At 60.9% G+C, this 27401-nt stretch overlaps 9 protein-coding genes and 2 non-coding genes across 11 annotated transcripts; 6 read left to right on the top strand and 5 right to left on the bottom strand.

Annotated features, from left to right (window-relative positions):
* Nucleotides 1-238: 238 nt before the first annotated feature.
* Nucleotides 239-2863, top strand: HRK1 (serine/threonine protein kinase; the record flags this gene model as incomplete). The annotated part of the gene is made up of 1 exon (XM_028620764.1): nucleotides 239-2863. One exon carries the CDS (start codon nucleotides 239-241, stop codon nucleotides 2861-2863), a length of 2625 nt encoding a protein of 874 aa, XP_028471980.1.
* A 1167-nt stretch (nucleotides 2864-4030) lies between these two features.
* Nucleotides 4031-6518, top strand: EHS24_005233 (uncharacterized protein; the record flags this gene model as incomplete). Its single annotated transcript, XM_028620763.1, has 5 exons — nucleotides 4031-4256; nucleotides 4641-4712; nucleotides 4918-5410; nucleotides 5458-6447; nucleotides 6506-6518. The coding sequence occupies 5 exons, from the start codon at nucleotides 4031-4033 to the stop codon at nucleotides 6516-6518; spliced, it is 1794 nt and encodes a 597-aa protein (XP_028471979.1).
* A 608-nt stretch (nucleotides 6519-7126) lies between these two features.
* Nucleotides 7127-9354, top strand: EHS24_005232 (uncharacterized protein; the record flags this gene model as incomplete). The annotated part of the gene is made up of 4 exons (XM_028620762.1): nucleotides 7127-7168; nucleotides 7419-7493; nucleotides 7814-7986; nucleotides 8388-9354. The coding sequence occupies 4 exons, from the start codon at nucleotides 7127-7129 to the stop codon at nucleotides 9352-9354; spliced, it is 1257 nt and encodes a 418-aa protein (XP_028471978.1).
* Nucleotides 9355-9735: 381 nt separating this feature from the next.
* EHS24_005231 (uncharacterized protein) lies at nucleotides 9736-11387 on the bottom strand (the record flags this gene model as incomplete). Its single annotated transcript, XM_028620761.1, has 5 exons — nucleotides 9736-9783; nucleotides 9822-10386; nucleotides 10443-11012; nucleotides 11078-11196; nucleotides 11313-11387. The coding sequence occupies 5 exons, from the start codon at nucleotides 11385-11387 to the stop codon at nucleotides 9736-9738; spliced, it is 1377 nt and encodes a 458-aa protein (XP_028471977.1).
* Nucleotides 11388-11870: 483 nt separating this feature from the next.
* On the top strand, nucleotides 11871-13592 carry LCB1 (serine palmitoyltransferase component; the record flags this gene model as incomplete). The annotated part of the gene is made up of 2 exons (XM_028620760.1): nucleotides 11871-12167; nucleotides 12246-13592. The coding sequence occupies 2 exons, from the start codon at nucleotides 11871-11873 to the stop codon at nucleotides 13590-13592; spliced, it is 1644 nt and encodes a 547-aa protein (XP_028471976.1).
* Nucleotides 13593-13803: 211 nt separating this feature from the next.
* Nucleotides 13804-15597, bottom strand: HIS7 (Histidine biosynthesis bifunctional protein hisB; the record flags this gene model as incomplete). The annotated part of the gene is made up of 1 exon (XM_028620759.1): nucleotides 13804-15597. The coding sequence occupies one exon, from the start codon at nucleotides 15595-15597 to the stop codon at nucleotides 13804-13806; it is 1794 nt and encodes a 597-aa protein (XP_028471975.1).
* A 667-nt stretch (nucleotides 15598-16264) lies between these two features.
* Nucleotides 16265-16365, bottom strand: EHS24_005228. The gene has a single exon. It is a non-coding gene; the product is annotated as a tRNA-Ile (tRNA).
* A 1248-nt stretch (nucleotides 16366-17613) lies between these two features.
* EHS24_005227 lies at nucleotides 17614-17697 on the bottom strand. Its single transcript has one exon. It is a non-coding gene; the product is annotated as a tRNA-Arg (tRNA).
* Nucleotides 17698-19396: 1699 nt separating this feature from the next.
* On the top strand, nucleotides 19397-20835 carry EHS24_005226 (uncharacterized protein; the record flags this gene model as incomplete). Its single annotated transcript, XM_028620758.1, has 2 exons — nucleotides 19397-19985; nucleotides 20192-20835. 2 exons carry the CDS (start codon nucleotides 19397-19399, stop codon nucleotides 20833-20835), a joined length of 1233 nt encoding a protein of 410 aa, XP_028471974.1.
* Nucleotides 20836-21375: 540 nt separating this feature from the next.
* EHS24_005225 (uncharacterized protein) lies at nucleotides 21376-23983 on the top strand (the record flags this gene model as incomplete). Its single annotated transcript, XM_028620757.1, has 8 exons — nucleotides 21376-21768; nucleotides 21816-22443; nucleotides 22481-22741; nucleotides 22783-23027; nucleotides 23075-23207; nucleotides 23257-23448; nucleotides 23498-23895; nucleotides 23942-23983. The coding sequence occupies 8 exons, from the start codon at nucleotides 21376-21378 to the stop codon at nucleotides 23981-23983; spliced, it is 2292 nt and encodes a 763-aa protein (XP_028471973.1).
* Nucleotides 23984-24331: 348 nt separating this feature from the next.
* CAP3_2 (Glycosyltransferase 90 protein) lies at nucleotides 24332-26524 on the bottom strand (the record flags this gene model as incomplete). The annotated part of the gene is made up of 3 exons (XM_028620756.1): nucleotides 24332-25389; nucleotides 25485-25828; nucleotides 25953-26524. The coding sequence occupies 3 exons, from the start codon at nucleotides 26522-26524 to the stop codon at nucleotides 24332-24334; spliced, it is 1974 nt and encodes a 657-aa protein (XP_028471972.1).
* Between the last annotated feature and the right edge of the window lie 877 nt (nucleotides 26525-27401).

Raw genomic sequence — 27401 nt, 5'->3', positions numbered from 1 at the left:
CCCATCACCATGCCCACCCCCAAAAGTCGTCTCCGACTCCGACGGTTGCTCGCGCAATGCGGCTGCTTCTGTGGTCTAAGCGCCAGCCGCGCGATTCTTTAGACTCCCTGCACTCGGTGCGCATTTCAGGTTTCGCTTGGCACTTGTCACCACCCCCTTTCACCTCTTATCCCAATGTGATCTCCCCTCCGCATCGCACACCCACACCCACACACACACACACCCCCATGCTCAGGCCATGTTGGCTGACTCTTCACAGAACGGCAGTCGTCTTGGTGAAGACATCTCGCCTGGGTCCCACTCGCCACAGACGCCTGGCACGCCGAGCTCGGCCCGGGGCGGTGGTCTCCACGTCCCCTCGGCCCTGTCGTTCACTGCGGCAGATTCGCCAGACCGTTCCAACGCTCCTCCTCCGCGCCGTGCCAACACCATGGCGGGCTCTACGCCGTCGCCTCCGACGACCCGCCAGGCCAAGCACGCCGGCCCCCTCCACGACCTGCGCAGGTTCCTCAACCACCACATTGGTGGCCACCATGACCACCACAAGGAGCGCAGCACCAGTGGCAGCGGTCACCCGCAGTCGGCGTTCCGCGAGGCCCACCTCCAGCCAGACACACCAGGTTCGGCGACCCCGATAACCCCCTCGGGCGTCGCCACTCCTGGCTCGCAGCTCCGTGGATCAGGCTTTTTCCAGACGGGCGGCAGCAACTCTGGTTCGGGATCGACGACTCCAGGCGGCACCACCAGCGCTGCCCCGTCCGAGTCTGGCAACGGCAGCGTCAAGGACACCAAGGACAAGGACCACCTTGGCCACCACTCGTCGCACCTGGTTGGCTTTATGCGCCACCACCACCGTGACAAGGAGGGTGAAAAGTCGCACTCGTCGCTTGCATCGTTCTTTGGCCACCACTCGGACAAGAAGAAGAAGAGCAGCAAGGACGAGCACCACTTTGCGGCCGAAAAGTCGTCGCAGCCGTCGTCGCGTCCTGGCTCGACAGCGCCATCGCGCACCTCGACGCTCATGATGTCCGAGGCCGCCCCGCCTTCATCGCACCCGTCGTCGTCGCACCTTGTCCACGACATTTCGCCCGCGCACACGTCGCACACTCTGCACACACCGTCGCACTCTGGCCACGCCACGCCCAAGAACCTCGGCGACTACCCCGGTGTCCCTGGGCCCGTCATTGCCCTCACCCACCCTGCGACCATTGAGGCCACGCACGCTCACCTGGCCAAAAAGTACGGCAAGTGGGGTCGCGTGCTGGGTTCGGGTGCCGGTGGTACTGTCCGTCTCATCAAGCCGAGCCAGAAGACTGGTGGCACCACCTACGCCGCCAAGGAGTTCCGTCCCCGCAGGCAGGGCGAGTCGGAGAAGGAGTACCTCCGCAAGGTGACTGCCGAGTTTTGCGTCGGTGTCACCCTCCACCACACCAACGTCATTGAGACTGTCGACATTGTCAACGACCACGGCCACTATTACGAGATTATGGAGTATGCCCCTTACGACCTGTTCTCGGTCGTCATGTCGGGCAAGATGAACCGACCCGAAATCTACTGTGTGTTCCGCCAGATCATCGACGGTGTCAACTACCTCCACAGCATGGGTCTCGCCCACCGCGACCTCAAGCTGGACAACTGCGTCATGACCGCGGACAACATTGTCAAGCTCATCGACTTTGGCACTGCCACCGTCTTCCACTACCCGGGCAAGCACCAGATCCAGGCCTCGGGCGTGGTTGGCTCGGACCCGTACCTCGCTCCCGAAGTGCTCACGCGCGACCAGTACGACCCGCGCTTGACGGACGTGTGGTCTGTTGCCATCATCTTCATGTGCATGATCCTCCGCCGCTTCCCCTGGAAGATCCCCGACTACAAGACCGACATGTCGTTCAAGCTCTACGTCAACACCCACCCCGAGTTGTGCAAGAAGCAGCCCACCAAGACCCCGGCTCCTTCGCTCGCCAACGGTCAGGAGGGTCCCGGCAACAAGACTGGCGGCAAGAACACGCTCCACGCCGACGGTTCGTCGCCCTTGCCCTTCCGCACTCCCTCGGCGTCGACACAGGCGACTGCTGTCCCGAACAAGGAGTCGTCCGAGGACAATGACGAGGCCATTTCGTCGTCACCTTCATCCTCAGAGGACACCCCCCGCGTCGACCGTCTCCACCTCAACGACTCGCCCAAGCAGGACCCTTCAGACGAGCTCTTCCCCCGCCGCCACGACACGACTGCGTCTCTCCCGGCCGCAACCATCCCTATTCCCGCCTCGGGTCCGTTTGGCCGTACCATCCGCCACCAGCCCAGCACGCTCACAACGTCGCCCATGGCAACGTCGCCCATTGACACGACCGACGGTGGTGTCGCGGCCACCAAGCCCGTCCCCGTCAGCCGCGCCCGCTCCGGTACTCTTCCTTCCAACCCTTCACAGATGATCGGTTCGTCGCCCGAGCGCCAGGTGTCGAGGCAAGAGAAGCAGATGCGCCGCGAGCGCGCGGCCTCTATCTCGTCGACGCGCACATACACGTCTGGTGGCGCCGAGTCCATCTTCCGCCTGCTCCCGCGCGAGTCGCGTTCGGCGATTATGCGCATGCTGGCTGTCGAGCCCAGTATCCGCTGCACGCTGTCTGACCTGCTGTTCGGGCACGGGCGCGACGACCAGATGTGTCCCTGCGGCTCGCCCGAGTGTGGCGGTGCCGTGAGCGCGCCCCCATCGTCCATGACGGGCGTGGACGAAAAGGACGACGACGGGGACCACTGGATCCAGAGCATAGAGTGCTGCTCGCACAACCCGGGCGCACCCGTCAACCACAAGCACATCAAGGTCGTGCAGGAGGAGAAGCCCAAGAAGAAGCTCTTTAGCTAAACAAAACGTGTATCTATCCTCCCGACGACGACGACGATGGCGGTGGTGGAAGAGATGATCTTGAGAGGGGGAGAGAGGGGGAGAGAGAGAGACTGGTGGACGCGCGTTTGCGTTGCGTGCGTCGTTTTTTTAGAGTGGCCAAGGAGCATTAGTTGTGCCCAGAGCCCCGCGTGTATGGAGTGTGTCCGCGATCTGCAAGGAAACAAAAAATGTATGACTCTTGTCCTGATTTGCGACCACGCACGACTGAAGCGAGCAGCAGAGGATAAGTGTGAAAGGGTGGAATGAAATGCCCTGGGTGGTGCAAAGGGACGCGCCACGTCTTGCCGCCGGTGGCCAGTGGCCAGTGGCCAGTGGGCGTGGATGGTGGTGGTGGTGGCCATAAGACTGGTCGCGTATACAAGCATGCAACGCCCTTTTTCAAGCAAGAATGTGTGTCAATACAAAGGTGCAAAGGCGCCCGCGACGAAGCGATGGAGGAGGAGGCCTGGACGCGTCGCGTAGAAAGCCACACATCCTGGGTGTGGAGTGCGTGGGGACGCGGGGGAGCAGGAGATTGAATTGAACGGCCACCAGCGACGCAACAAGGCAGATGCGGGAAGCCGTTCGAGACAGCCTCAGAAACAGTGGCCACGTCGTGTGGATTCTATATGCTATAGAGAGCGAACTGTACAGTCCACTCACCGTCGTCCAACGCATCGACACTCGACACCAAACGACACCTCTTGCACATTGCCTCCCCCGACGATTGATTGTAGGCGCCAAAACGCAGCCCGTCGCCCAGGGACTCCACCCAACCCAACCTTTTGGCGTCACGCCCCTCACCCCTCTCCCGGTCCTCATTCTCGGTCTCTCCCCGTTTTGACACCTCGTCTCTCTACCGCTTTGCATTCATCCCACTCTCGTTCTTTCTCTCTCGACCCACACATCCCATATCCCTCCCAGCTACACAACCCGCGCTGGGATAAAACCTACTCTGCCTACGTCGCGCAGGCACGCACCGACTCCCCGACTCACACCGACTCCGCGCCGACCGCCTCTCTCTGGCTGCACGCGCCGCGCCGCTGGACCGTCTCGTCGCGACTCGTCCTCATCCCCACCCACATCCACCTCCCCTCCTCCCCCCCTCCTCCCCCTCCCACCCACCTCTCCACGCTGTCGTCCAACATGCTGCGCCCGCGCGGCGGCCTCGCGCCCGCGTCGCCGACCGCCGAGCCCGACACCCCCGTCACGCACTACACGGCGGAATTTGCAGACGAGAAGAGCGCGCAGGCGGCACACGCGCACGCGCACATCCACGAGCACGCGCGCCTGTCCGGCGACGAGTCGCCAGGTCTGCCTGATACCCCGCCGCGCAGGACGGGCGGGTGGAGGAGGAAAGGCGGACGCTTTGGTGAGTGGAGTGGAGTGCACAGAGGTCGTTGCGGCGCGCGCGCGCGCGCGCGGTGCGCGTATATGGTTGGGAGACATTGGAGTGCGAAAGTGGGGGCAGGGCTGAGGGAGAGATCTGGTTTCTCTTTATCTCCTGCACCGCTACACGCGAGTGCAGGGGGGGGGGGACGTTCGTCGCGGGGCAATGTCGATGTCGTCGGCGTGAGCTGTGAAGGGCTGTGCTGGATGAGACACGGGATCTGCAGACCACAGCGCCGAAGACATGCTTCCACGTCTCCGACACCGCGTCCCTCAACGTTCCTCCACCCCCCTCCTTTCCCTCCCTTGCTCCATCCCTCAATTGACCTCATGTGAACGCCCGACAACATGATGCTGACATGTCCAGGCCTGAGCCAGCGCGCATGGCTTGCCCTCACGGTCGTTGTGGGCTTTATCTTGCTCACAAAGCTTGTCCTTCGTGAGTGTGCACCGAGAAGACGAAGAAAGTTGGGACGTGTAGGTCCCCTCCCTTGGAAAGGGAAGCGAGCAAGACACCGATGCTGCGGCGCCGCGTATCAATGGCGTCTACCGTCGTGGCGCGGCTGCAACTTGCTGGCTGCGATCGCCTGGAGCCCGTTTGGGTCGCACCGTGACGTCTTCGACCGTTGCTGACACTGTTGCAGCCTCGGACTCGCCCAAGGCCCCCTCCACCCATCACTTCACCGACGACCCGTCAGACCTCATCCCGCACGACTACCTGAACGCATCGACGACCGACCAGGCGCCGTTCGAGTTCTGCCCCGTCTTTGGCCCCGGCGACGCCATCGCTGCGCGCCGCGGCCAGTTTGAGCTGCTCCGCTCGCGCCTGTACACTGGCACTGGCGCGCGCGTGCAGCGCGTCCTGCGCAAGGCCATGAGCGGCATGCCCGTGACGATTTCGGTGCTGGGCGGCAGCGTGAGCGCGTGCCAGGGCGCCGGCGACGACCCCATCGCGCCAGAGTGCTACCCGGCGCGCTTCTTCCAGTGGTGGCAGAGCGTGTTCCCGCACCCAAGCAACGAGCTCACCAACGGCGCCAACAAGAGGACCGACTCGGCGTACTATGCCTACTGCGCCAGCCACCACCTCCCGGACAAGACCGACCTGGTCATTCTCGAGTTTGACGCTGCCGACCCAAAGTGAGTACAAGTAACTGCAAACGGTGACACGCCCGCTGACGACCCAGTGACCCGGACTGGCTCTCGTACTTTGAGCTGCTCGTGCGCTCGATTCTCGTCCGCCCCGACCAGCCGGCCGTGATTATCCTTGGCCACTTTAGCCCGCAGGTCCAGGCGCAGAACGGTTTCGCTGGTCCCGAGCTGCTGCACAACGTTGTCGCTCAGTTTTACGATGTCCCGCACATTTCGGCCAAGGGCGTCATGTACGACGAGTACCTCGAGCACCCGCACCGCGCGCTGCAGGAGCTGTACACCGACTCGCAGCTGGCCAACAAGGAGGGCCACGACCTCATTGCCGACGTGCTCGTCTCGTACATTATGGGCCAGATCTGTGCCGGCTGGTCGGCCCTTCTGGGCCACTCGTTCAACGTCCCCTCGGTCAACATCAAGGGCGACTCTGTGGCGGGCACCCCCTTGCTGCTTGGCGGTGTGGGTCTGCGTCCTGGATCCGACGCCGACCAGCAGCCCGAGGACGGCGCCACTGACAAGAGCGACCTGATCTCGCACTCTGCCAACCTGGGTCTCGAGGCGCCCAAGATGCGTCTGGCCGACCGGCCCAACGAGCTCAAGAACTTTCGCGAGATTGAGCCCTACTGCGTCTCGGCCTCGGACCTGGTCTCGCCGCTTCCCCCCTCGATCTTTTACGGCTCGGGATGGGCGACGTACCACCCGCCCAAGAACGCCGTCGCCGAGGACAGGCACTACTGGTACGCCGACCAGCCGACGTCGCGTCTGCGTATCCCGCTGCGCATCGGTGCCGGCGACGTGGGCATCTATTTCCTCCAGTCGCCGCCCGACAAGCCGGCGGGCACGGTCCGCTGCTGGATCGACGACAACCACGCCGGCGCCAAGCGCCTCGTGGGCACGGCCGAGGTCGAGGAGCCCATCGCCACCCTCGTCATGATCGACCAAGGTGTCTCGCGCGGCTCGCATTTCGCAGAGTGTGTCCTGGAGGGCGAGCTCGGTGGGGCCTCGGCGCCATTCAAGATTCTTGGCATGTGAGTTGTGGCGAAGGGAATGTCTTGGATGTTGTGTTGTGCTGACGCCGTGTGCCAGTTTCACGACTTAGAAAAGGGAAAAACGAGGTGCTGGCGGGAGAGGGGAGGGGAGCGAGCTGCTCGACGCTTTCTTTCTGTTTACTTCTTTTTTTTTCTCGTTTACTCGTTCTTGTTGCCCCCCTGTTCCTTGCTGGGGCGACAAGGACACAGACAGACACACACACAGAGACACACATATGGCCCCTACGCTTCTTTTGGTGGGGGTTTTGCAGAACTAGATGGATATGGATTTCATGGACAACTGCGGCGGGTGCGGGGGAGTTTGATGCCATTGTGTGTGGGGTAGACGCGACCCTCGACGCTCGATGGATGCTCGCGCGGACATCCGTGGCATCCGTGGGAGGCCTTGGGTGCCGTGTGGTGTATCGGGATTAAATCGGCGCGCGGCGGGCAACGGGTGGACCGGGGGCTGCAACGGGCGACCGACTGGGACGGAGGCAGAATTCGCCTGCCTGGCTGGGCTGGCTGGCTGGCTGGGACGGATGGCCCGTCAGTCCTGCCAGCGCGAGCAGACGGAGGGAGTGCAGGTGTGCGTCCCCCCCATACAAACCGGCCACCTCGTCCTTTACTGTCTCATCCTCCCTCTCTCCTCTCACCACCACCCACCTCTCTCACCACCATGTTCCGCGCAGCCTTCCGCCCAGCCCGCATCGCCGTCCAGGTAGGTACACCCACAGCTCGACAAGGCAACATAGCAATGGCACACACCTGCAGCCTGCCTTGCCCCGGGGAAATCTCGACACCCGTCGGCCCGCGCCCTGCCGACGCCTATGAGCTGCTCCCAACCGCATCTCCTATCAATCTCATGATGGCTGCTGCTCGGGGCGGTGACAGCCTGCTATGACGCACACACACACACATCACACACATCACACATGTCTTTTGGAACCAACAGCTGACGTCTCTCCCAGCGCTCCACCGCTGTCCAGCAGCAGGTCCGCAACCTCTCGATCCACGAGTACCAGTCGGTCCAGCTCCTCAACTCGGTAAGTGGTACGAAGCGAGGGTGTGAAGTGAAGCAGCCAACCAGCTGGCGTGAGAGATGGGCGGGGGTGGCTAGCTACCCCCGGCAAACAGTCGCGCTGGGCCTTGGCTCCGCGTTCTCTCTCGGAACACCCGGGGCCGGGACCCGGCAATGCGAGGTGGATGGTTGGGCACACCTCTTCCAGTGTTGCCCCTCTCTCACGCGTGGGGACGGCCTGGAGGCAGTGTGCAGGAGCCCACGAGACCACGAGAGACCACCGCCCGGCGCCGGGACGTCGCTGTACACCCTCGGCCGGAAATGCAAAATCGCTAACGGCGGCAGTACGGCGTGCCTACCCCCAAGGCCAAGCCTGCGTTCACCCCCGAGGAGGCCGAGACCGTCGCCAAGTCGTTTGGCGGCGAGCAGCTCGTCATCAAGGCCCAGGTCCTTGCTGGCGGTCGTGGTAAGGGCCACTTTGACAATGGCTACCAGGGTGGTGTGCACATGATCGACACGTGAGTTTTTGGCACGGACAAGGAGTGTGGAACTGGTTCTGGGGGAGGTTTGGTTCTTGCGATGCGAGTTGCGAGCGGTGCGTCCTGGTGCTGGTCGCAGGGGCAAGCTGTAACCCCAAGAGACTCGGGCGACAGCTTGTCTTGGATCTTCGCCGACTCGACGCACCTGCTGGGAGCTTGGTTACCCGTCTAGAAGACTGGAATTATCAGCTACTGAGTGATCGCTGTCGCTCTCCAGCTGGTTAACCTGGCCTTCTGACGGAGTGCTTGCTCTACCCAGCTACTGTCGTTCTCGCCGGGCTAGCTGGCGCAGCGGCACCTCGCCTGTATGCCCTGCACCTCCTTCAGAGCCACCTTTGCCACCTTTTGCGCCTTGATCGCCCCATACTGACTCCCTCCAGCCCTGCCGAGGCCAAGGACATTGCCGCCAAGATGATCGGCCACAGCCTCATCACCAAGCAGACTGGTGCCGCTGGCCGCATGTGCAACGCTGTCATGCTCGCCGAGCGCATGCCCCCCGCCAAGGAGTACTACGCCGCTGTCCTTCTCGACCGCGCACGTGGCTGCCCCGTTCTTGTCGCCTCGAACCAGGGCGGTATGAACATTGAGGACGTTGCCCACGACACCCCCGAGGCCATCATCACCACCAACCTCGACTTTGACAACGGCATCTCGCACGCCGACGGTGTCAAGCTTGCCGAGCAGCTCGGCTTTGCCCCCAACGCCCGCGACAACGCCGCCGACGTCTTCAACAAGCTGTACACCATCTTCAAGGAGAAGGACTCGACCCAGATTGAGATCAACCCCCTTGGCGAGCTCCAGGACGGCACTGTCCTCTGCATGGACGCCAAGTTTGGCTTTGACGACAACGCCGACTTCCGCCAGAAGGACGTCTTCAGCCTCCGTGACAAGTCGCAGGAGGACCCCCAGGAGGTCGAGGCTGCCGAGTACGGCCTCAACTTTATCAAGCTTGACGGTGACATTGGCTGTCTCGTCAACGGTGCCGGTCTCGCCATGGCCACCATGGACGTCCTCGCCCTCCACGGCGGTTCGCCCGCCAACTTCCTCGACGTTGGCGGTGGCGCCACCGCCGACGCCGTCAAGGCCGCGTTCAAGCTCATCCTCTCGTCGCCCAACGTCAAGTCGATCTTTGTCAACATCTTCGGCGGCATCATGCGCTGCGACGTCATCGCCGAGGGCATCATCAAGGCCACCACCGAGCTTGACCTCACCATCCCCCTCGTCGTCCGTCTCCAGGGCACCAAGGAGGTCGAGGCCAAGAAGATGATCAAGGAGTCCGGACTCAAGATCTACCCCTTCGACATTCTCGACGAGGCCGCCGCCAAGGCCGTCGAGCTTGCCAAGTAGACTTCATACTTAATGAGTGTACGCGTACGATGCAGCAGACCATGATACATTAAAATGAAAAACCAAAACGGTTTTATCCATCACACATGAAAACACAACTATCTCTTGGCAGTGGCACAGCAGTGGCACAGAAGCAAGCAGGCTCCTTCTCAGTCGCGTCTTGTTCGTGCCCTGCTCACATTTCCGGATTGCCGGTGCTTACACCGGCGTCGCCGGTATACCCCTTGGGACTGGGGGATGTGGCCGGGGAACGACAGGTGCTCTGTGGGGGCGACCTGGTATCTTCCACTCGGTCCCTCGGTTGTAAGGTCAGGTCCGCCGGCCGCCGACCGTGCTCCATAACCGAGTAGATAACATAACATGGTGTATAAACAAGTCTCTCTACTTTTGGCCCTGTTGCGGGATTTTGGTGGCTGTCCAGAACGCGCACTGGCGGGTGTTAGCTCCGACAATGACTCTTCACCCACGTTGTAGACGTGCTGCAGCATGTTGTCCGGGACGCCCGTGTACGTCGACGAGACCATCCTCTCCTGCTTGATCTCAAACCCGACGGTGCGTGCCAGTTCTTTCACTTCGTCGAGACTGAGCTCGATGCTCATCTCGCCCTTGGCGCTCGCGGGCGCGTTCTCAAAGTGCCACAGCAAGGGGCCGAGGTTGATCCACACGCCGCCGTCGTCGAGCAGGCCGTGGATGATACGCAGGTAGTTGAGGATGCTGCGTGCCGTGTCGATGAAGAAGCACGTCACGACCGCGCCCCACCGCCCGCGCTGGTTGACGCGGCCGCCTTCTTCGTCGTCGTCGTCGGACGCGGACGCCGTGTTGGGTGTGTCGAGCCATTGGCTGGGGCCGTACACCTCCTCAAAGTCACCGGCGACGAGGCTGAACCCGCCGGGCTGGACGGGCCCAGCGAGGATCGAGGACGGGACAACGTCGGGCACCTGTACGGAACGGAGGAGGTGGGACCCAGTCGTCTGGTGGTTGGAGAACGAATGGAGCCACGGAAAGATGGTGTGTTCCCGCTCGTGTGTAGACCTAGAGTGTCAAAGTCAGCTCGTCGAGATAAAGGTCACAAAGCTGAGATGACCCACTGGTTCAACGCAAAGTGGCTTCCAATGAGCATGTACGTGCTAAACTCGTTGCCCTGCGCCCAGAACCCGCGCGCAGCAATCTCCATCGCAAGTCGGCCAAGACCACAGCCGGGGACGAGGACCTTGACCTTGCCGCGAGCCGAGACGTCGGGGTAGTGCTCCTCGAGCGCGGCGACGATGGGGTCGTAGCATGCCTGGCGCTCGGCGGCACCCTCGACAGCCCAGTCACGCACAAACGACCGCAGCGTAGAGCGCACCTTGTCCTGCTGCAGGTCGCGGTCGCGCTGCGACGGGCCAGAGGCCTTGGTCCCGCTGCCGGACGCTGACGCAGGAGCAGACGCAGAAGCAGAGGCCGCACTGGAACCCGAGTTGGAGCTTGGGGCTGCGTCATGGCTGTGGCCGTGACTGTGCGCGTCGTGGCTGTGGCCATGGCCATGGGCATGGGCGTCGTGAGAGTGCCCGCCGTCGTGCGCGCCATGGTCATGCGAATGGGGGTGGGCCGGCGCGTCGCTCTCGAGCATGTCCGCAAACACTGGGTCGGCGATCATGAGGTCGATAAACTCGGCGTTTCTTGCGCCGTCAGCAACGAGCCCGCGCGGACGTACGCGGTCACGCCTCTGGCGCGTCCGACTCACCGCCTGATCCCCTCGTCCACCGCCTCGAGCTTGTCGCGAAACCCAATCTGTTCATACAGCTCACGCTGGTCCTTGGGTAGCGAAAGGAACGCCATGCGTCGCGCGTGGTTTGCCGAGAGCTGCATGTTAGGATCAAACGTAACAGCATGTGATGTGATGGCAGATTCCGTCCGCCAGCATTGTCATTGCCAGCAGCCATTTACAGCCCTACGCAACGATGTGGACGACTACTTACATGGTACTGCATGTACCCATCGAACGCGCGGAGGACGTCGCGCCAGTGAGCGCGCTCCTCTGCCGAGTTTGCCATGGTGTTTTGTGGTGGTGAGTGGTGTAGGATGATCAATGGACAACCTCCACCTCCCAGCTGTTATCATTGTCCGACAGCCGTGGCAGAGAAGGCGGCCATGGGCTTTTCCGCCAGCCGCGCTTCCCCGGCCCAACTGAACCTGAGAGAGCACATGCATGTCACACATACCATCACCCTTCTATGCACAACAACCACAAAACCCATAGCATGCATAGGGCTCTCCCAGCGTGCCCCCCAAGACCACCCAACGCGTCTAATGCCGAAACCCCGGCTCAAGCTGTGGCATCCTCTCTCGGGTGGTGCGGGCGGGAGCAAATTCCGGCGCGCGCCTACACGCGCGTTGGAGCGTGGCCGCCGCGCCGTGTGTGGCTGGGGTGACGCGGGTTTGGATGGGCGAGCAAGCGGGGTGTGTCTATGGTCGACGCGGTCGTCTGCGTTCAGGCATCCTCCGCTCTTGCAACAACACACCCCTTCACCACAACCATGGCCACACCCTCCACCATGGTCTCGGCACCCGCAGGCGCGTCGCCTGCAGACGACATCTCCCCAGCGCTCCTGCCCGTCGTCGCCCTCCTGTCCTCGACGTTGACCTACCTCACCAACTGGTTCAACTCGATCCCCGGATCCCCCATTCTCCTCCGCTACATCAGGAGCTCGTACCAGAACGACCCATGGCGCTCGCTCCTCGAGGTGCTGCTGGTCGCGTTCGCCCTGCGTACCCTCCTTGCACGCCGTACCCGTGGTGAGGGCGAGGGCAAGGGTCTTCGTCTGTCCGAAAAGGTGAGTGGTGGTGTGGAGCAGCAAGGGGGGGGGGCTGTCTGTGTAAGCGTGAACGGGCCGCGCTGACCCGTTGTGCAGGAGATTGACGAGCTCGTCGATGACTGGCAGCCCGTGCCGCTCGTGGGTCCCATGTCGGACCTCGAGAAGAGGACGCTCGAGTCAGTTCCCGTTATCTATGGCCAGAACGGCGCACATGCCCGCGTCGCTCCCGGCGGCAAGCCCGTGCTCAACCTTGCCGTCTACGACTGGCTTGGCTTTGTGGAGAATGACGAGATCAAGAACGTGGCCATTGACACCCTGCACGAGTACGGTGTGGGCTCGTGTGGCCCCATGGGCTTTTACGGTACCATTGACGTGCACACGACCTTTGAGCAGGACGTGGCCGAGTTTCTCAACGTCGAGTCGGCCATCATTTACGCCCAGGGCTTTTCGGCTGTCTCTTCTGCTATCCCGGCCTTTGCCAAGCGCGGTGACATTATCGTCGCGGACCGCGGTGTCAACTTTGCCATCCACAAGGGTCTCCAGCTGGCCCGCTGCACTGTCCGCTGGTACGCGCACGGCGACATGAAGGACCTCGAGCGCGTTCTTGCGTCGGTCGACCGCGAGATTCGTCGCAAGGGCGGCAGGCTCACGCGCCGCTTCATTGTCACCGAGGGTATCTTTGAGAATGACGGCATGATGTCGGACCTGCCCAAGATTTGCGAGCTCAAGAAAAAGTACAAGTACCGCCTTGTCCTCGACGAGTCCATGTCGTTTGGCATGGTTGGCGCCCACGGTCGCGGTCTGACCGAGCACTATGGTGTCCCGGCCGAAGAGGTCGAGATCCTTATCGGTTCCATGGCCAACGCCCTGGGTGCCGGTGGTGGTTTCTGCGCCGGCTCGCAGCACGTTACCGCCCACCAGCGTATCAACTCTGGTGCCTCGGTCTTTTCGGCTGCCATCCCCGCCATGCACGCTACCGTCTCGTCTGCCGCCGTCAAGATGATGCAGTCGCAGCCATACCTCCTCACCAACCTCCGTGCCAACGTCCTCACTTTCCGCCAGCAGCTCGTCAAGCTTGAGCCTTCGCCCAACCTGATCGCCCCTTCGTCCCCCAACGGCGGTGCCGAAACCCCCTTCACAAACAACAAGGACGCCCTCATCTCCATTCCATCCCACCCAGACTCGGGTCTCATTCACATCTTCCTCGTCAACCCTCCCGACACGCTCGAGGAGGAGGAGAATGTGCTCCAGGAGATTGTCGACGAGTGCCTGGCCAACGGCGTCATCATTACCCGTGCCCGCCGTCTCCGCGGCCAAGAGTCGGTCGAGCCCGAGCCCAGCCTCAAGGTCTGCGTCAGCGCAATGTTCAGCCGCAAGGAGACTGAAAAGGCCGGCAAGACGCTGCGCGACGCCATCGTCAAGGTCTGCAGCAAGCGGCGATAGAGAATGGCAGGCGCACTTTTTAGCGCACGAGCGTGACGACTACGTGCGCGGCCCACGCGCGCGTGCAACCACAACCACATCTTATAATTCCTCTTTAAACTACCCTCTATGCAGTGCATGATTGATTACCCGAAAGGTTCTTTTTAAAAAACGAAGAAGAAGAAGAAGAAAACAAAGACAACAATGTCCCCCCCAAAGCTGGAGACACGACCTAGAGCTCCATGTGGGTGCGGCGCACGGGCTGGCCGTCCTTCTCCAGGGCCTCCTTGACGTCGTCGATGCCGACCTCGTTGCGGTGGAAGATACCGGCAGCGAGGGCGGCCTCGGTGCCGGTCTTTGTGAAGACCTCGTCAAAGTCGGCGGGCGAGCCGGCACCCGACGAGGCGACGACGGGGATGGACACGGCGTCACGGACAAGCCTGATCAGGTCGAGGTCAAAGCCCTTGCCGGAACCGTCGCGGTCGACGCTGTTGAGAAGAATTTCACCGGCACCGAGACGCTCGACGCCCTGCGCGAGCTGGATGACGTCCATGTCGCGGACGTCGCGGCCGCCCGAGATGGTGCACTGGTACCACCAGGCCTTGCCCTGCTCGTCGGCCTTGGTGCGGGTGGTCGAGGTCTCGCCGGTGATGAGGCACGGGCGGTGGAGGAGGGGAACCTCGTCGATCCAGTTGGGCTTGGTGGTGTCGTAGTAGACGCGCTTGGGGTCAATGGACACGACGACAGCCTGCGAGCCGTACGCGGCAGAGATGGTCTCGATACCAGTCTTGCCGGTGAGGGCGGGCTCGCCACGGGCCTCGCGTGCCATCATCTCCTCGACGTTGATGACGGCCTCGGAACCGATCGACACCTTGTCGGCTCCCGAGCGGAAGTAGGCGCCGGCCACCTCGAGCGCAGAGTGCGGCGTTCCGTCCGGGTCCACAGTGTCCTTGATACCGCCGCCAACAGTGAGGGGCACAAAGACCGTCTCGGCCGATCCGCGCACAACGTCCAGCATGGGCTGGTCGGCGAGCGCAGACGAACGGAACGACGTAATGTTCAAGAAACAAATCTCGTCGGCGCCTTCCTGGTAGTACCTCCTGGACAGCTCGACGGGCCTGCCGAGGTTACGCACGTTGCCGCCTTCCTCCTTTTCGCGCACGTCGTACTGGTCGCCCTTGGTGACGACGAGGTCGCCCTGGTCGTTGGAGCGCACGTCGAGGCAGGCAACAATACGAGAGGTGAGACCGGTGCCCTTGGCGCGGTCGGCGCGGGGGTCCGCAGTCACAATGGTGCGCTCGGCGACCGCAGGGAGCGGGTGCGGGGCAGACGAGAGCGACTCGGGGGAAGCCTCGAGCCAGCGACGGAGGGCGTCAAGACCCGCAGGGCCCGACTTCTCCGGGTGGAACTGGGTAGCGTAGACGTTGCCGCGACGGAGCGACGAGACAAATGTCTCGCTGCCGTAGCGCGAAAGGGTGTAGGAAAAGTCCTTGAGCTGGGCCTCCTGCTCGGCGTTGCCACGGCCAACAATGGCGGCGTACGAGTGGACAAAGTAATAGTCCTCGCCGGTGAGCACGAGGGGCTGGGCGTCTTCGCCAGCGTGGGCGTTCCAGGCGCCGTTCCAGCCCATGTGCGGGACGCTCTTCTTGCCGCCGTCGGTCGAGTCAAACTTGGTGATTGGGTATGGGACAATGTTCAGGCCCTCGGAGCCTTCAGCCTCGGTCGAGCTGGCGAACAGCACCTGCATGCCGATACAGATGCCAAAGTAGGGCTTGCCGCTGCGAATGTACTTGAGCAAGGGCTCAAAACGGCCCTCGGCACGCAGGCCGTCGGCGGCCTTGGCGAACGCGCCCACGCCGGGGAAGAGGAGCTTGTCGGCCTTGTCAAAGTCGGCGTCCTCCTTGATCCACTCAAAGTCGTAGCCCAGGCGGGTAATCGAGTTGGCCAGCGAGCGCACGTTGCCCGCTCCATAGTCGAGAATGTACAGACGGGGCTTGGTGCCCGAGGTCGAGGATTCGCCGGACATGGTGTATGTGTTTCTAAGTTGTGTCTATCGTGTTTGAAGAAAGAAGAAGCAAGCAGCTGTGGTCCATATTCATAACCAGCGGCCGGTAGTGGTTGGAAGTGGACTTGTGGAGTCGACTTTCGAGAGCGGGAGCAAAACGAGAACGTCCGGCAAATGAGGCACCTGAGCTTTATCGTGATCGTTTATCCGGGGGGCCGGCAAGTCCGCCGTCGAGTCGTGAAAGCCTGTTTACGCATGGAAGGGAGATGTGTAGCATGTGTTGTGACTCCATTGGCGTGCATAGGTATCTAGTGGGTGGGCATGAGTCTCAGCCACAAGTCGCTGGTGTGCGAGATTGGACGTGGCACCGGCACGATCTGGCGAATAGCTGGTGGCAGGGGCGTGTCACGTCATCCATCGATTTCAACCATCGCTACACATCTTCTTCCAAAATACCATAAAACAAGGACGCGAGAGGCACAGAACAACAGTCCTCGGTATCCTGGCATAATCTGCAATGCATCCCAGGCAGTGTGATCCAAAACAAGCTCATGCTCCCCACCTCCCACCCGTCAATCTCCTCCTTCTTCCCCCCCGCCTTCCCTCTCGCTCCTGGACCCTTTCGGCATGCCAAAAGAACACTCCTACACCTCCCCAGACTCCTCAGGAGGCCCAGAGGGCAAAAGAATGACCACTGACAGGATCGAACTGCCGACCTCCGCATGAACTAGTAACCAAGGGGTGTTCTGGGTATTAGTACGATGCTCTAACCAGCTGAGCTAAGCGGCCAATTACCTAAGCAAACATGGATGCTAGGAGTTGATCGTTGCGTGCTGAAGCGAAGGGCTGCATTGCTGCGCTGCATTGCCGGGGAGAGACGATGCCTGGGCGGGTGGAAGTGATGAAGCTGGAGTGAATGTCATAATGTGGCTACGGCAGAAGGCGTGGACAATTTCCCGGTCGAAAGCTGCCTCGACACCCGGATTCAGTCTGTTGGAAGAGCATACGAATATGCCTCCCAAGTATCAGCTCCCTTCCAGTGCCATATGAGACCATTTTGATGGTCAGGTGCGGGGAGGGGCCTGGCATACCAAAGCGAATGTTTTCGGGTGGGGACAATGGCCGCGTACATTTTAAAAGCGAGTTAAAAGCGAGTCTGGCGGTCCCCAGCCATTGAAGAAGGGCTTACCAGTAGCAGCAGTATTAAACCGACGGAGCCAATAGAGTGAGCTGTCGCCTAAGGATATACAGCAACAGATAATTTAACGTCGTCCACGGACCAGCAGCGACAGGCCCAGTTGAGCCACCCATTTTAAGTCTCGTCCAAAAGGCGATCGTTTATCCTCTGCCATTTCTTCTGTGGTGGACTGTACAGGATAGGCCACAGGAGCCAGGGCTGAAACACACCTTCCATGTCGTCCTCGCTCTATGACCTAGGATTCCATTATTGTCGCTACGGCCGTCGTCGTGTTCGTGACAAGAACATCCATAAATCAATGAAAATACTAAAATTAAATCGATGGCAGCGATCGGTGGAACGATGTGAACGGCAGGCTAGAAATGGGCTCCCGATAAGCATTGAGGTCATTAGAGGGTGGTAGGTATACCTTGGGCACTGGGGCCGCCTTGGGTTCTGTTGTGCAAACCTGGATAGGTAGGTAGACACGGTATATATGTTCAACCCAGAGGAGTGGCGCAGGTCAGCCCGCGGGTTGTTGCCTCTCCCATCAAACCCATTATTCACACGAGATCCACAAAACATCGTTGCTCAAAGATCTCCCACCATGACCCCTTCCACTGCACACACCAGAAGGACGTCTGTAACATCTGCCAACTTGGACAGATTAACGACCTCGTGGTTCACGATTGTCGGACGTCAGGGACGGACCACAGAATCGCCCAAAAATCATGAAAACTCCCGCCGCCACTCAATTTGATCCCGCTCTACATCTTCCACGTCGTCCAACCGCCGCCGACTCTTTTCCACCTTGCTTTCTTGCTCTTCTGCATCGCTTGTTGACCTGTGCATCTCCAAAAAGACTCATCAGGGGATCGAACCCTGGACCGCTGCCAAACAGACGTGAATCGGAAAGCAGAACGCTACCACTGCGCCAAAGAGTCGATGAAAATTTGCCTTTTGAGTAAGAAAGCGTTGCGGGGGGACATAGTAATTCGCATAATAACAACTCTTTTCGTCTTGTAGCCGTCTTTAGTTTGTATCGAGAGTGTAGCCCTCCTTCAGCTGAGTTTATTGGTACAGGAATATCATTGTATCGTGCAGCAGACTGCTGAGTAATTTTGGTTTGCGACCCGGAGGTCGGAACTTATGGGACCAGCGGCTGCCGCCTCCCCACTTCCTTGCGTCAAGGTGTATCCTTCCGCTCAACGTGAGTAGCAACTGCCATGGATATATAGCCAGGATACAAGAGAAGCTGTATAGGCTAGACCGGAGAGGTGGACTGCCCAGTATGCCTCTTCCCTGCCCACGGCATAACCCACCTCCGCTGGCGAGCCACAAAGGTGGCACTGCCTCCCGCCTGTCAACCCGCGGTGGTTCACCTCCCAACCAGGTATCCATTGTCCATACCCTATGTCATTGCGTCCACCGGGGCGCTCTCCGGGATTTCGGGGTTGCAGTTAAATGTCGTGAGGAAGGTTCTCAATAGGATGTAGCTGTTGGGCGCATAGCCGGAAGCGGCGGTGGCTGTTGCGAGCGACGCCGATCTCTACCCACTTTGCAATGTGCGACAGACAACACACAGAGCGGCATGCACTCAAAGTGCCCCGCCACATGCAACAGCACAGCTGAACCCAGAGTCGTAGCCACACCACCATACCACACTCTCCACCGAAATGCCACATTCCACCCGTGTGGCCCGCGACCGGAAGCAATCGGCACTAACATTTAAGCGCAGGCTATATTATCTTCCAACGCTCTGCTGTTTTCTAATAATGGCGACGCACAGTCGTGTAATGGTGGAGGGGACAGGGAGCATGGTGACCAACGATGTTTGAGCGATCAGTGATAGGGGCCCTTGCACACCCTGCACAAGGCCCATGGGGGTCCGACAACAGCTTCTCCCTAAAGGGACACACACCACTGACTGCTCATGACCCCCGCGACGGCCACTTTGTGACGCGTTCCACGGCCGGCAACATGCAACAAGCGGTGCCCAGTCGTTGTCTAATCACGCCACCCCCTTGAGAGCAGTCCTTTTGTATGGTGTGTCGCCGGCGGCTATCGCCTAGCTGTGAGTGGGTGCCGTATGTGTGGAGAGGTCGAGGCCCAAGTTAAGAAGAAGCCCCTTTGCAGTTTGGCATTCAAAGAAGCCTGGAGAGGTGCGGTTAAGACGCAGAATGAGCATACATGGTTATCGGAGACCCTGCCTGGCCCCCCGGGCCAAAAGGAAGCGTGACGGTCATGCTTCTGTGTGAGAATACATGATGGCTGCGCGGTGCAATGGGCCGATGGATCAGCTGTCCCCGTCGCCGCGCGTCATCGACCATGCACACAGTGTCTGTCTCCAGCTTACGAGTGAGCGCTTGCCGGCGGCGGCCGCAGAGACAGAGACAAGAGACAGAGAGAGAAACAGACTGTAAAAGAGTGACGCCACGGGCTCACGGACCCGCATCGAGCAGTCGCAGACTCACCCGGCCGCCGCTGCCGCCGCCGCCGCTGCCGTGGAGGGAACACGCGCGCGGCAGCAGCACGATGGGTCACACTTTATTCTCTCTGTTTCGTACAAAACTCTTTCTCCCAGACCCATATTCCCATCCACCACCCCCACCCCCCACCATCGAACACCCATCCCAGTCCCCCATGGCCACTGCTGCTGCCATCTCCGTCCGTGCTCCGTCCCCCTCCCTCCGCGCAGGCTCCCCAACCCCGTCAAGACGCGCCTCCGCAACTCCGCCCGTCCATCTCAGCCCCCGCGCGTCTCGCCGCCTGTCCCTCGACAAGGAAAACGTCAGCCTACACGCCGCCATGGAGCCCAACGGCAAGGCCACTGCAGAGAACGGCCATGACGCCGCCGCTGTCGCCGCCGTCCCCGTCGCCAACGGACGGCCCCGCGACGGAAGTGTGAGCGAGGACGACGTCGACAACGTGCTGCGCCGCCGCGGCGCCGTGCCCCGTTCACCACGTACGGTCCCGCGTTCCCCTCCCCCCGGCGTCCACACTCTCCCCACCATCGTCGCCCACGTCGAGATGGACAGCTCAGCGCTGTCCGACTCGGAAGCCCATGCACCCCCTCCCGCTCCCTCGGCCGTCTTTGGAACTGCCGCCCCCGGCACAGAAGTTCGTCGCCGTCGTCGTACGAGCTCCATCCACGTCAAGCCGCCTCCTGGTGTCAAACCAACAAAGGCCGTCGACTGGGAGATCCCCCGCAAGGCCTTCCACTCGTCCATTGGTGAGTTGATCGCATCGCACATTGCGCGTAGTGCTGTTGTGGACACGCCGTGTGGACACGCTATGTGGGTCGTGTGATCGGCCTCGGAACCATCTCACGCCATCGTCACATATACCCAAACTTCTCTCTCTCTCTCGCGGAGGCGTTCCATGTCTCACCGACCATGCGCCGAGCACCCTTAGACGCACTAGACTGACGGTACACAGGCTTCTTGACGCTCGCGCTCAAGTACACGGACCCACCCTCGCTGCGTCCGCTTATCACGGTGCTGTGCATCATGTGTGTTACCATCTTCACAATCGACGTTATCCGGCTGCGTTTCCCCGCGTTTGCCGAGCTCTGGGAAATGTTCGTCGGCTTCCTTATGCGCGAAGAGGAGCGTAACAGGATCAACGGCGTCGTGTGGTACCTCGTTGGCGTCATCTTTGTGCTCTCGTTCTACCCTCGCGATGTCGCCGTCGTCGCCATCCTCACGCTCTCGTGGTCGGACACCACCGCGTCCACCCTCGGTCGCCTTTGGGGCCGCCACACCCCTCCTCTGCCCGCTCACGTCCCGGGCCTCAAGTTCCTCCCCTTCGCGCCCCGCAAGTCGCTCGCCGGTTTCCTCGCCGCGACCGTGACCGGTATCCTTATCGGCCTCGGCTACTGGGCTCACCAGGCGTCCGACTGGGCGGTCCTCAACACGCCTGGCCCCTTCGGCCTCATTGCCACCTCTCTCGTGGTCGGCTTTGGCGGTGCCGTCGTCGAGGCTCTCGACCTTGGTGTCGATGACAACCTTACCCTGCCCATCCTGTCGGGTGCTATTGTCTGGGCGTGGTTTGCGGCCACCAACGTCCTCCTGGGCCACTAAACGACAGGCTCTGTGAAGACTTGCCCCCCCCCCCCCCCCCCCCCCTCTCTATCCCGACGCAGTGTCGTCCTAATGTCCTGTGGCGAGAATACATCTTTGTCTCGCTCCTATCGCATCTCTCTCCCCCTCTCTCTCTCCCTCGAGTCGCAAGCGTCAACCGCGGACTCATATATCTATGCCGCGCAATCTGTTCAACCCCGCCGCTTGCCACTCTGTACAGCTAGAATTATCACGACCATGTTTCTTTTAGGGTACGATGACGTGTCATGCAACTAGAGTGGCCTGATGCTGTGTGCATGTGTGTGTGTTGTGGTACATGTCTGCTCACGCCTGGGTTGCATTTGTTTGGCCATGAAGAGATCCACAGAGGGTTGCTTGAGACCTGCGTGGTTCCCCAGCAATGGCGCCAAATGACACGTCCGGTGGTGCCTGACACATGACGAACGGACACGATCCACCAGCACATTCAACAAGTTGGCTTTCCATCCACCCCATTCTCTCCATCCTTTTCATTCCTTCAACCCCACTCGCGACACCACAATGTCCGAGCCCACCCCGCCGCGCGACGACGACCGCGCAGAGCGCGGCGAGGCAGCCGCCCCTCCCCCTACCACCGCCGCCGCCGCCGCCGCGCCGGACCCGCGGTCACCGCGCCCCGTCAACGTCACCCTTGGCGGCACGACACCGACAGTACCCCCGCCATTCCCGCCAGTGTTCGTCGACCGTGTGCCGCAGCAGAGGTCGAGCATGAGCTCGATGATGATGATGATGATGATGTTCTTCTTCATGAGCGGCGGGAATGCCCCGCAACAACACATCATCATTGGCGAGGACGGAGAGATCCGGCCACGCGTCTCCGAGCTGGATGTCATGAGGAAGACTGTGGACGAGTACCGGGGTTACTTGAACGGTACGGGCACCAACTGGACAGAAGTGAGTTGAGCGCTGTTTGCGAGGTGGCAGCCTGACTGACTCGTCAGCCCGCAGTGCCGGACCTGCTCGCATCGGCCATTGTGCCGACACGGTACGACCACAGCCTGTCTGCGGCTCTCGGCGCACCATTCTTCCCCAACATCACCGGCTGGTACCGGCGCGCACACGTATCAATGGTCGACCTGAACGCGACCACGCCCACGTCGTCCTTTTTCACTGGCGTAGATATTCCGTCAGTCAACACGCCAGAGTGGAACGAGACGTACGCTGCCGAGTTGCGGGGCGACTACAACTGGTCGTCCGTCACTGTGCTTGACATGAACCTCCGCGAACGCTGGATCACGCCGTTGACAAACGAGACAAAGGAAGCCATCGACGCTGGAGACGACCCGCTCGCGTCCCCTATCACGCCAGACGCATGGGCGTGGGTCACTGGCGCAGTGACACTGGGTGGCGAGCGGGAGATCAACTATGACATTGTCGGCCTCCACCACATTCCCAACGGCACGTACGAACTGTTTGGCATGCCGGAAGGTGTGCGTATAGACCTGCGCAACATTCCACGACTGTACCCGACCCACCACAACGAGACACACTCCATCATCCTCGCCGAGCTCGAGCACAAGTTGCGGCTGGAGGAAAACAGCTTCTTATTCACCGACGCCAAGATTGATGGTGAGCTGCCAATGTCCGTCTTTTAGCTAACAAGCAGACCCTGTGGTGACCCATTGTCCACTGCTCATGCACTTTGCCCTCCCGCCTCTGCCAGCTGGTGTGAGTCTCGAGGACGTGATGGCCTACGACGCCGAACTCGCCAACCCCACGGGCATCCTGACCTCTCTCACCCGCCCACCGCGGTACTGGGACCATGCGTTTGGCGGCATCATCGTCGCTGACCAGTGTGGATGGGCCATGGGCGTTGAGGGCGGCAAGGGCGTGCGCCGGGACGACTACTGGAGGCAGTCTATCAACTGTGAGTCTGACTGGCCGCCTGTGGAACTGACCATCCCCCAGACGCGGCATACGCCACCCTCTCCCAGTTCATCGTTCTCATTCTTCTTGTCCGTCAAATGGAAGCGACACGCACGCCTTCCACCCTCGCCAAGGTATCGCTCTGGATGGTGGTCCTCCTCGGCGTCTCGGACGCGTGGATCTTTAGCGCCCACCTCGCCGTCGGCGTCATGAGCAACAACAAGACGTCCTTGCCCATGATTGTGCCCGGGTTCTGTGCATTGTGCACAGCTATAGTGTTTGCACCCGTGAGTCCAGCTGTGCCTTCCGTCGAGATTCAAGCTGACAACGCCAGCGCTACGCTGTCCTGTTGCACCGTATCCAGGCGCCAGAGCGTGCGGGTATATCCGACCCCGAGACCGAGGACGGCGCCCAGCTGCCCTTCACGGACCGCGTGGCCAACGTTCTCTCGGCATACCCGGTCTCAAGTGTAAGTGCAGCTGCACCTCTCCGACTGTGTTAGCTGACAGATCGCAGGGCTCGGCGGTGTCTTTTTCCTGTTTGTCTTCTTCCAGGTCCTCACGCCCACGCTGGTCCCGTTCATCTTCTTTGGGATGCACTCGATCTGGGCCCCGCAGATCTGGCGCAACGCACGCCGGGGCTCGGCCAACGGGCTCAGCCACACGTTTATTCTGGGTATCAGCATGGCGCGACTCGCGCTCCCACTGTGTGAGTGTCCAGCTAGCCAACCTCTCAGGTAGCTGACCACCCTCTTTAGACGGCCTCGCATGTCCCGAGAACGTCTTCTTCTTCGAGGCCGCAGACTGGGTGTGGGGTCTGGTCGTTTGGGAAGGTATCCAGGTCTCGATCCTGTTCGCGCAGGACCGGTTCGGCCCCGGATTCTTCCTTCCCAAGCGGTTCGCCCCCTCGGAGGGATACGACTACCACCCAGTCCTGCAGGCGCCGTCGGACCCCGAAGCTGGCGGCCACGGGTTCGAGGGCGGCACTACATGCTCGATCTGCATGGAGGACGTCCACGTCTTCCGCGAGCCGGCCGATGCGGACCCCGCGGGGCCCAGTGCGCTCCTGGCCATGAACGCGCGGAGGGCGTATGCGGTCGCGCCGTGCCACCACTTGTTCCACACAAAGTGTCTCCAGCAGTGGATCACCATCAAGGTGAGTTGAGCCGGTGCACTTTTGGACCTTTTCGCTGACATGCCAGACCATTTGTCCCCTCTGCAAGCGCCCTCTGCCGCCCCTCTAACGCGTCACCGTTGTACTCGTCGTTATACCCCGCATCATCGCTCTTTTTTGCAGCGAATACCACCGCGCTCTCTCTTTTGTTTTGTTTTGCTTTGCTTTGCTTTGCTTTTCCAGACGGGCATGTTTGGGAAGATTCCATGTAACTTTCTCTTTAGTCGGAGTGTCCCAGAACTAACACGATACTAATAAATAAATGAGGCGTAGCAATCAATGACAAAAGAAGGAAACAAGTGTGGGTCTGTATGTGGCAAAAGTTGGTGTATGCAAAAGTCGTGCAGACGCGCGTGCAGTTTGGGGTTGAGGGGCTCAATGCTTTTGATTGGGAGGGAAAAGAGGGAGAGAGGAGAACTCAGACCTCCATGCTTTCCGAATAGACAAAGTTTGCCATGGAGCGCGTCGGCGACTGGAGGCGCGCCCACTCGAGGTAGAGGCGGAACGTGTACGCCGTCATGTCCTGGTTGCGGTAAAACTGCTTTGACCATTTCCGTCCTGCCATGGCAATCTCCTGCGCGAGGTCGTCTTCGCCCGGGTTGCCCTCTGTGTCGCCGTTGAAGAATGCCACGGCGTCGTACAGGTCCGAATAGTCGACCTTGATGGGCACGTAGTGGACCCAGGGCTGGATACGGTCCGTCCACCATTCGGGGATGATGGTCGACTTGAATACGAGCGAGCCCGACATCATGAGACGCTGGAAGCGCGCAGACCACGCGTTGCCGTCAATGTCGACGACGTACTTGTACCGGTCCGAGTCCTCTGACTGGACGTATTCGACAGACGGGTAGGTGTTGGCAATCTCCTCGCAGGTGCCGTCGTCCTCGTCGCACTGGAGGGGAATGTTGACAAAGCCCATGTCCATGTAGCGTGCTGTGAGGTCGCTGCTGGCCGTGGCCGTGGCCGCGTCGCGGACATTCTTGCCCTGCATGGCATCGGGAGGCGCGAGGACCGTGGTGACACCGGTATAGTTGGCGCCCATGCCAACGAGGCGGATGCGGTGGGTGCCCTTCCACGGCGTGCTGGTGCTGTGGTACGCGCCCGTGTTCCTGCCGCGCCAGAAGAGTCGCTCCGTCGTCTTGTCTTCCCATGGGATCAACGCGACGTCTTCAATGACGCGCTCGGGTGGGACACCGAGGACGTCGGCATGGAGACGGGTCTTGGACAGCGCAAACGTGGCGCCGAGGTCTGTCACATAATCGTCCTTGCCGGCCAGCATGCCGTGCAGCGGGATGAGGTCGGGGTTCTCGCACACGTCCATGTTGGCCCAGTGGTTTGCGATGAACGACTTGGCACCGATCTTGCTGTCCACCGGTTGGATATGCTGTTTGCTGGGCTGGTTGATGGCCGACTTGAACGAACAGGCCGACGCCCAGCCGTGGTGCGTTGCCTCGACCTTGTCGTTGTCGTCCAGGACTGGAGACGGATCCGTCAGTTATTACAGTTTATAACGTCACTCCAGGAACAGTCCCACGAGGCGGCTGTGCGACAGTCGTAGCAGCAGTACTCACACTCTCCGTCTGCAATGTGCTCCCAAATGTCTTGGCGGTGCTCCCATGAGATGAGTGTCTGGGGTGTGTCGTGGACCGTGTAGACGGCAACCATGTCAGGGAGGTACTTTGCAATCGGGGCGATGAGGTCCACCTGGCCGTCACGACGGCCCTCGTAAAGTGGTGAAGGGTTGTAGGTCTGAAAAGTGCGCAACAAGCCACGCTTGATGCGAAGCGTGTACGAGTCGGACGCAACGCTCGCTTGGCTGATGCGGTCGCGGAGGTCCGTTGGACGAAGGGCCCAAAACGGTGCGAGGTCGTTGTTGATCTGGTCGTATTCGTCTGGCATCGGTACATTGTTCTCACTGTGACAAGAAACGTATCAGCGTCGTAGGCAAGGCACCGGGCAGTTGCGTCTTCGCAACCATGGTTGATGGTGGCGTGGGTGGCAACGGCACGGCCAAGGATCTTGGGGGGGGGGACACTCACACCACATATCGCCACCACTTGTCGAATCCAACTGGGGGGGCCCGCTTGTAGCGTCGACGGTACTCGGCGTCGGCGGCCTTGAGTGTCGTGCTCTGCTTTGCGAGCTTTCTGTCCCATTCGTCGCGGGCGTCGTGGATGAGCTGGTGGATGGGGTGGACGGTCAGGTCGGGATCCACCTCGAGGCGGCCGTTGACGATGGGGTGTCGGGGCAACTGGGCAGCGAGAGGGTCATCGGGGTGTCCACGGTGGACGACACCCGGTGCGTTGGGTGAAGGGAAGGCCGTCTTGGCCTTTGGACTAGCTCCTGCCGCCCCGAGGGAAGACGCGTCTGACTGGTGAAAGATGGTCGGGATAATGTAAACATACAGGGCGGCTAGCATGACACAAGCGTAGAGAATGCGGACGCGAGTGGACGGGAACGCGAGCATGCGGAAGATACGACGGCGTTGGCGCAGGCGCTCGTGTTTCTCATCGTCCTCCTCGAGCCCGGCTTCCTCGACGAGGGCGAGGGAACGCCCAGCCAGACTGTGGGCGGCGCCATACTTGTGAATTCGCCGGTAGTGTTCGGCCATGTCTGAACCAGTGTGGTCGCGGTGGAGGGCCTGGCGTTTTGGGCGGCCAGAGGGGGGTGCGTTATGAAGGTACAGAGGGGATGGAGAAGAAGAAGAAGAAGAAGAAGAAGAAGAAGATGATGTTGTTGATGAAGAGGATGCAGCGTAAGATGTGCGGGCTGTGGCCCGGGTGTGAATCATGTTGGGCAGGAAACGAGGGTGTGTGTGGCCTTTGGCCTGTGACCTGCCGGGGCAAAGTGGCCAGTGGGAATGGCAGGTACACTCTGTTGTGTGGAGGGTGTGCCGACGGAGTGTGCTGGCCGTGCTGGTGCTGTGGGATCTGTGGGCGGGGACAGCGCGGCGCAGCAGACAGCGACGGTGGTGCGGAAGTGATCAAAACAAGGTTGACCCAACGACGAGCTATATGCGAGAGGGGGAGTCGGATAGCTTTGGTGGTGGTGTCGTACCTGCTCGAAATAGATCTCGTGAAACGACCAAACGTAGAGAGGGGTGGGCACCGACAACAACAAAACAAACAAACAATCGTACGCGCCCTCCACAACCTTTTTGTAGCGTCTGCGTCTGTGGGTCTGTGGTCGACGTCGCCTTGTATAGCACCGCCGCCGTCGGTCCACTGCGGTCGTACCGTTACAGAGGCCACAGGGAGGGCGGCGTCGAGATTGTCACGGAACGAACGCACAGACAAGGGTGTTCCCGTGTTCGGGCAGGTCGACGGAATGGAGAGAGAGAACAGCCTGATGCGGAAGAGGTAGAAGAGGGAGCTTTGCCTTGCGGTTGTGGTGGGGAGCAGCGTGCATGCCATGTCGAACGGTAGCTATGTATTGCCCACCTACGACCACCAGCTGGCGGCAGACACGTATACGATTTGTCTTGTCTC

Source organism: Apiotrichum porosum, assembly GCF_003942205.1.
Source record: "Apiotrichum porosum strain DSM 27194 chromosome Unknown scaffold_20, whole genome shotgun sequence".
Lineage (NCBI taxonomy): Eukaryota > Fungi > Basidiomycota > Tremellomycetes > Trichosporonales > Trichosporonaceae > Apiotrichum > Apiotrichum porosum.
Note: the sequence above shows the minus strand (reverse complement) of the source record. Positions and strands in the feature narration are given on the sequence as shown.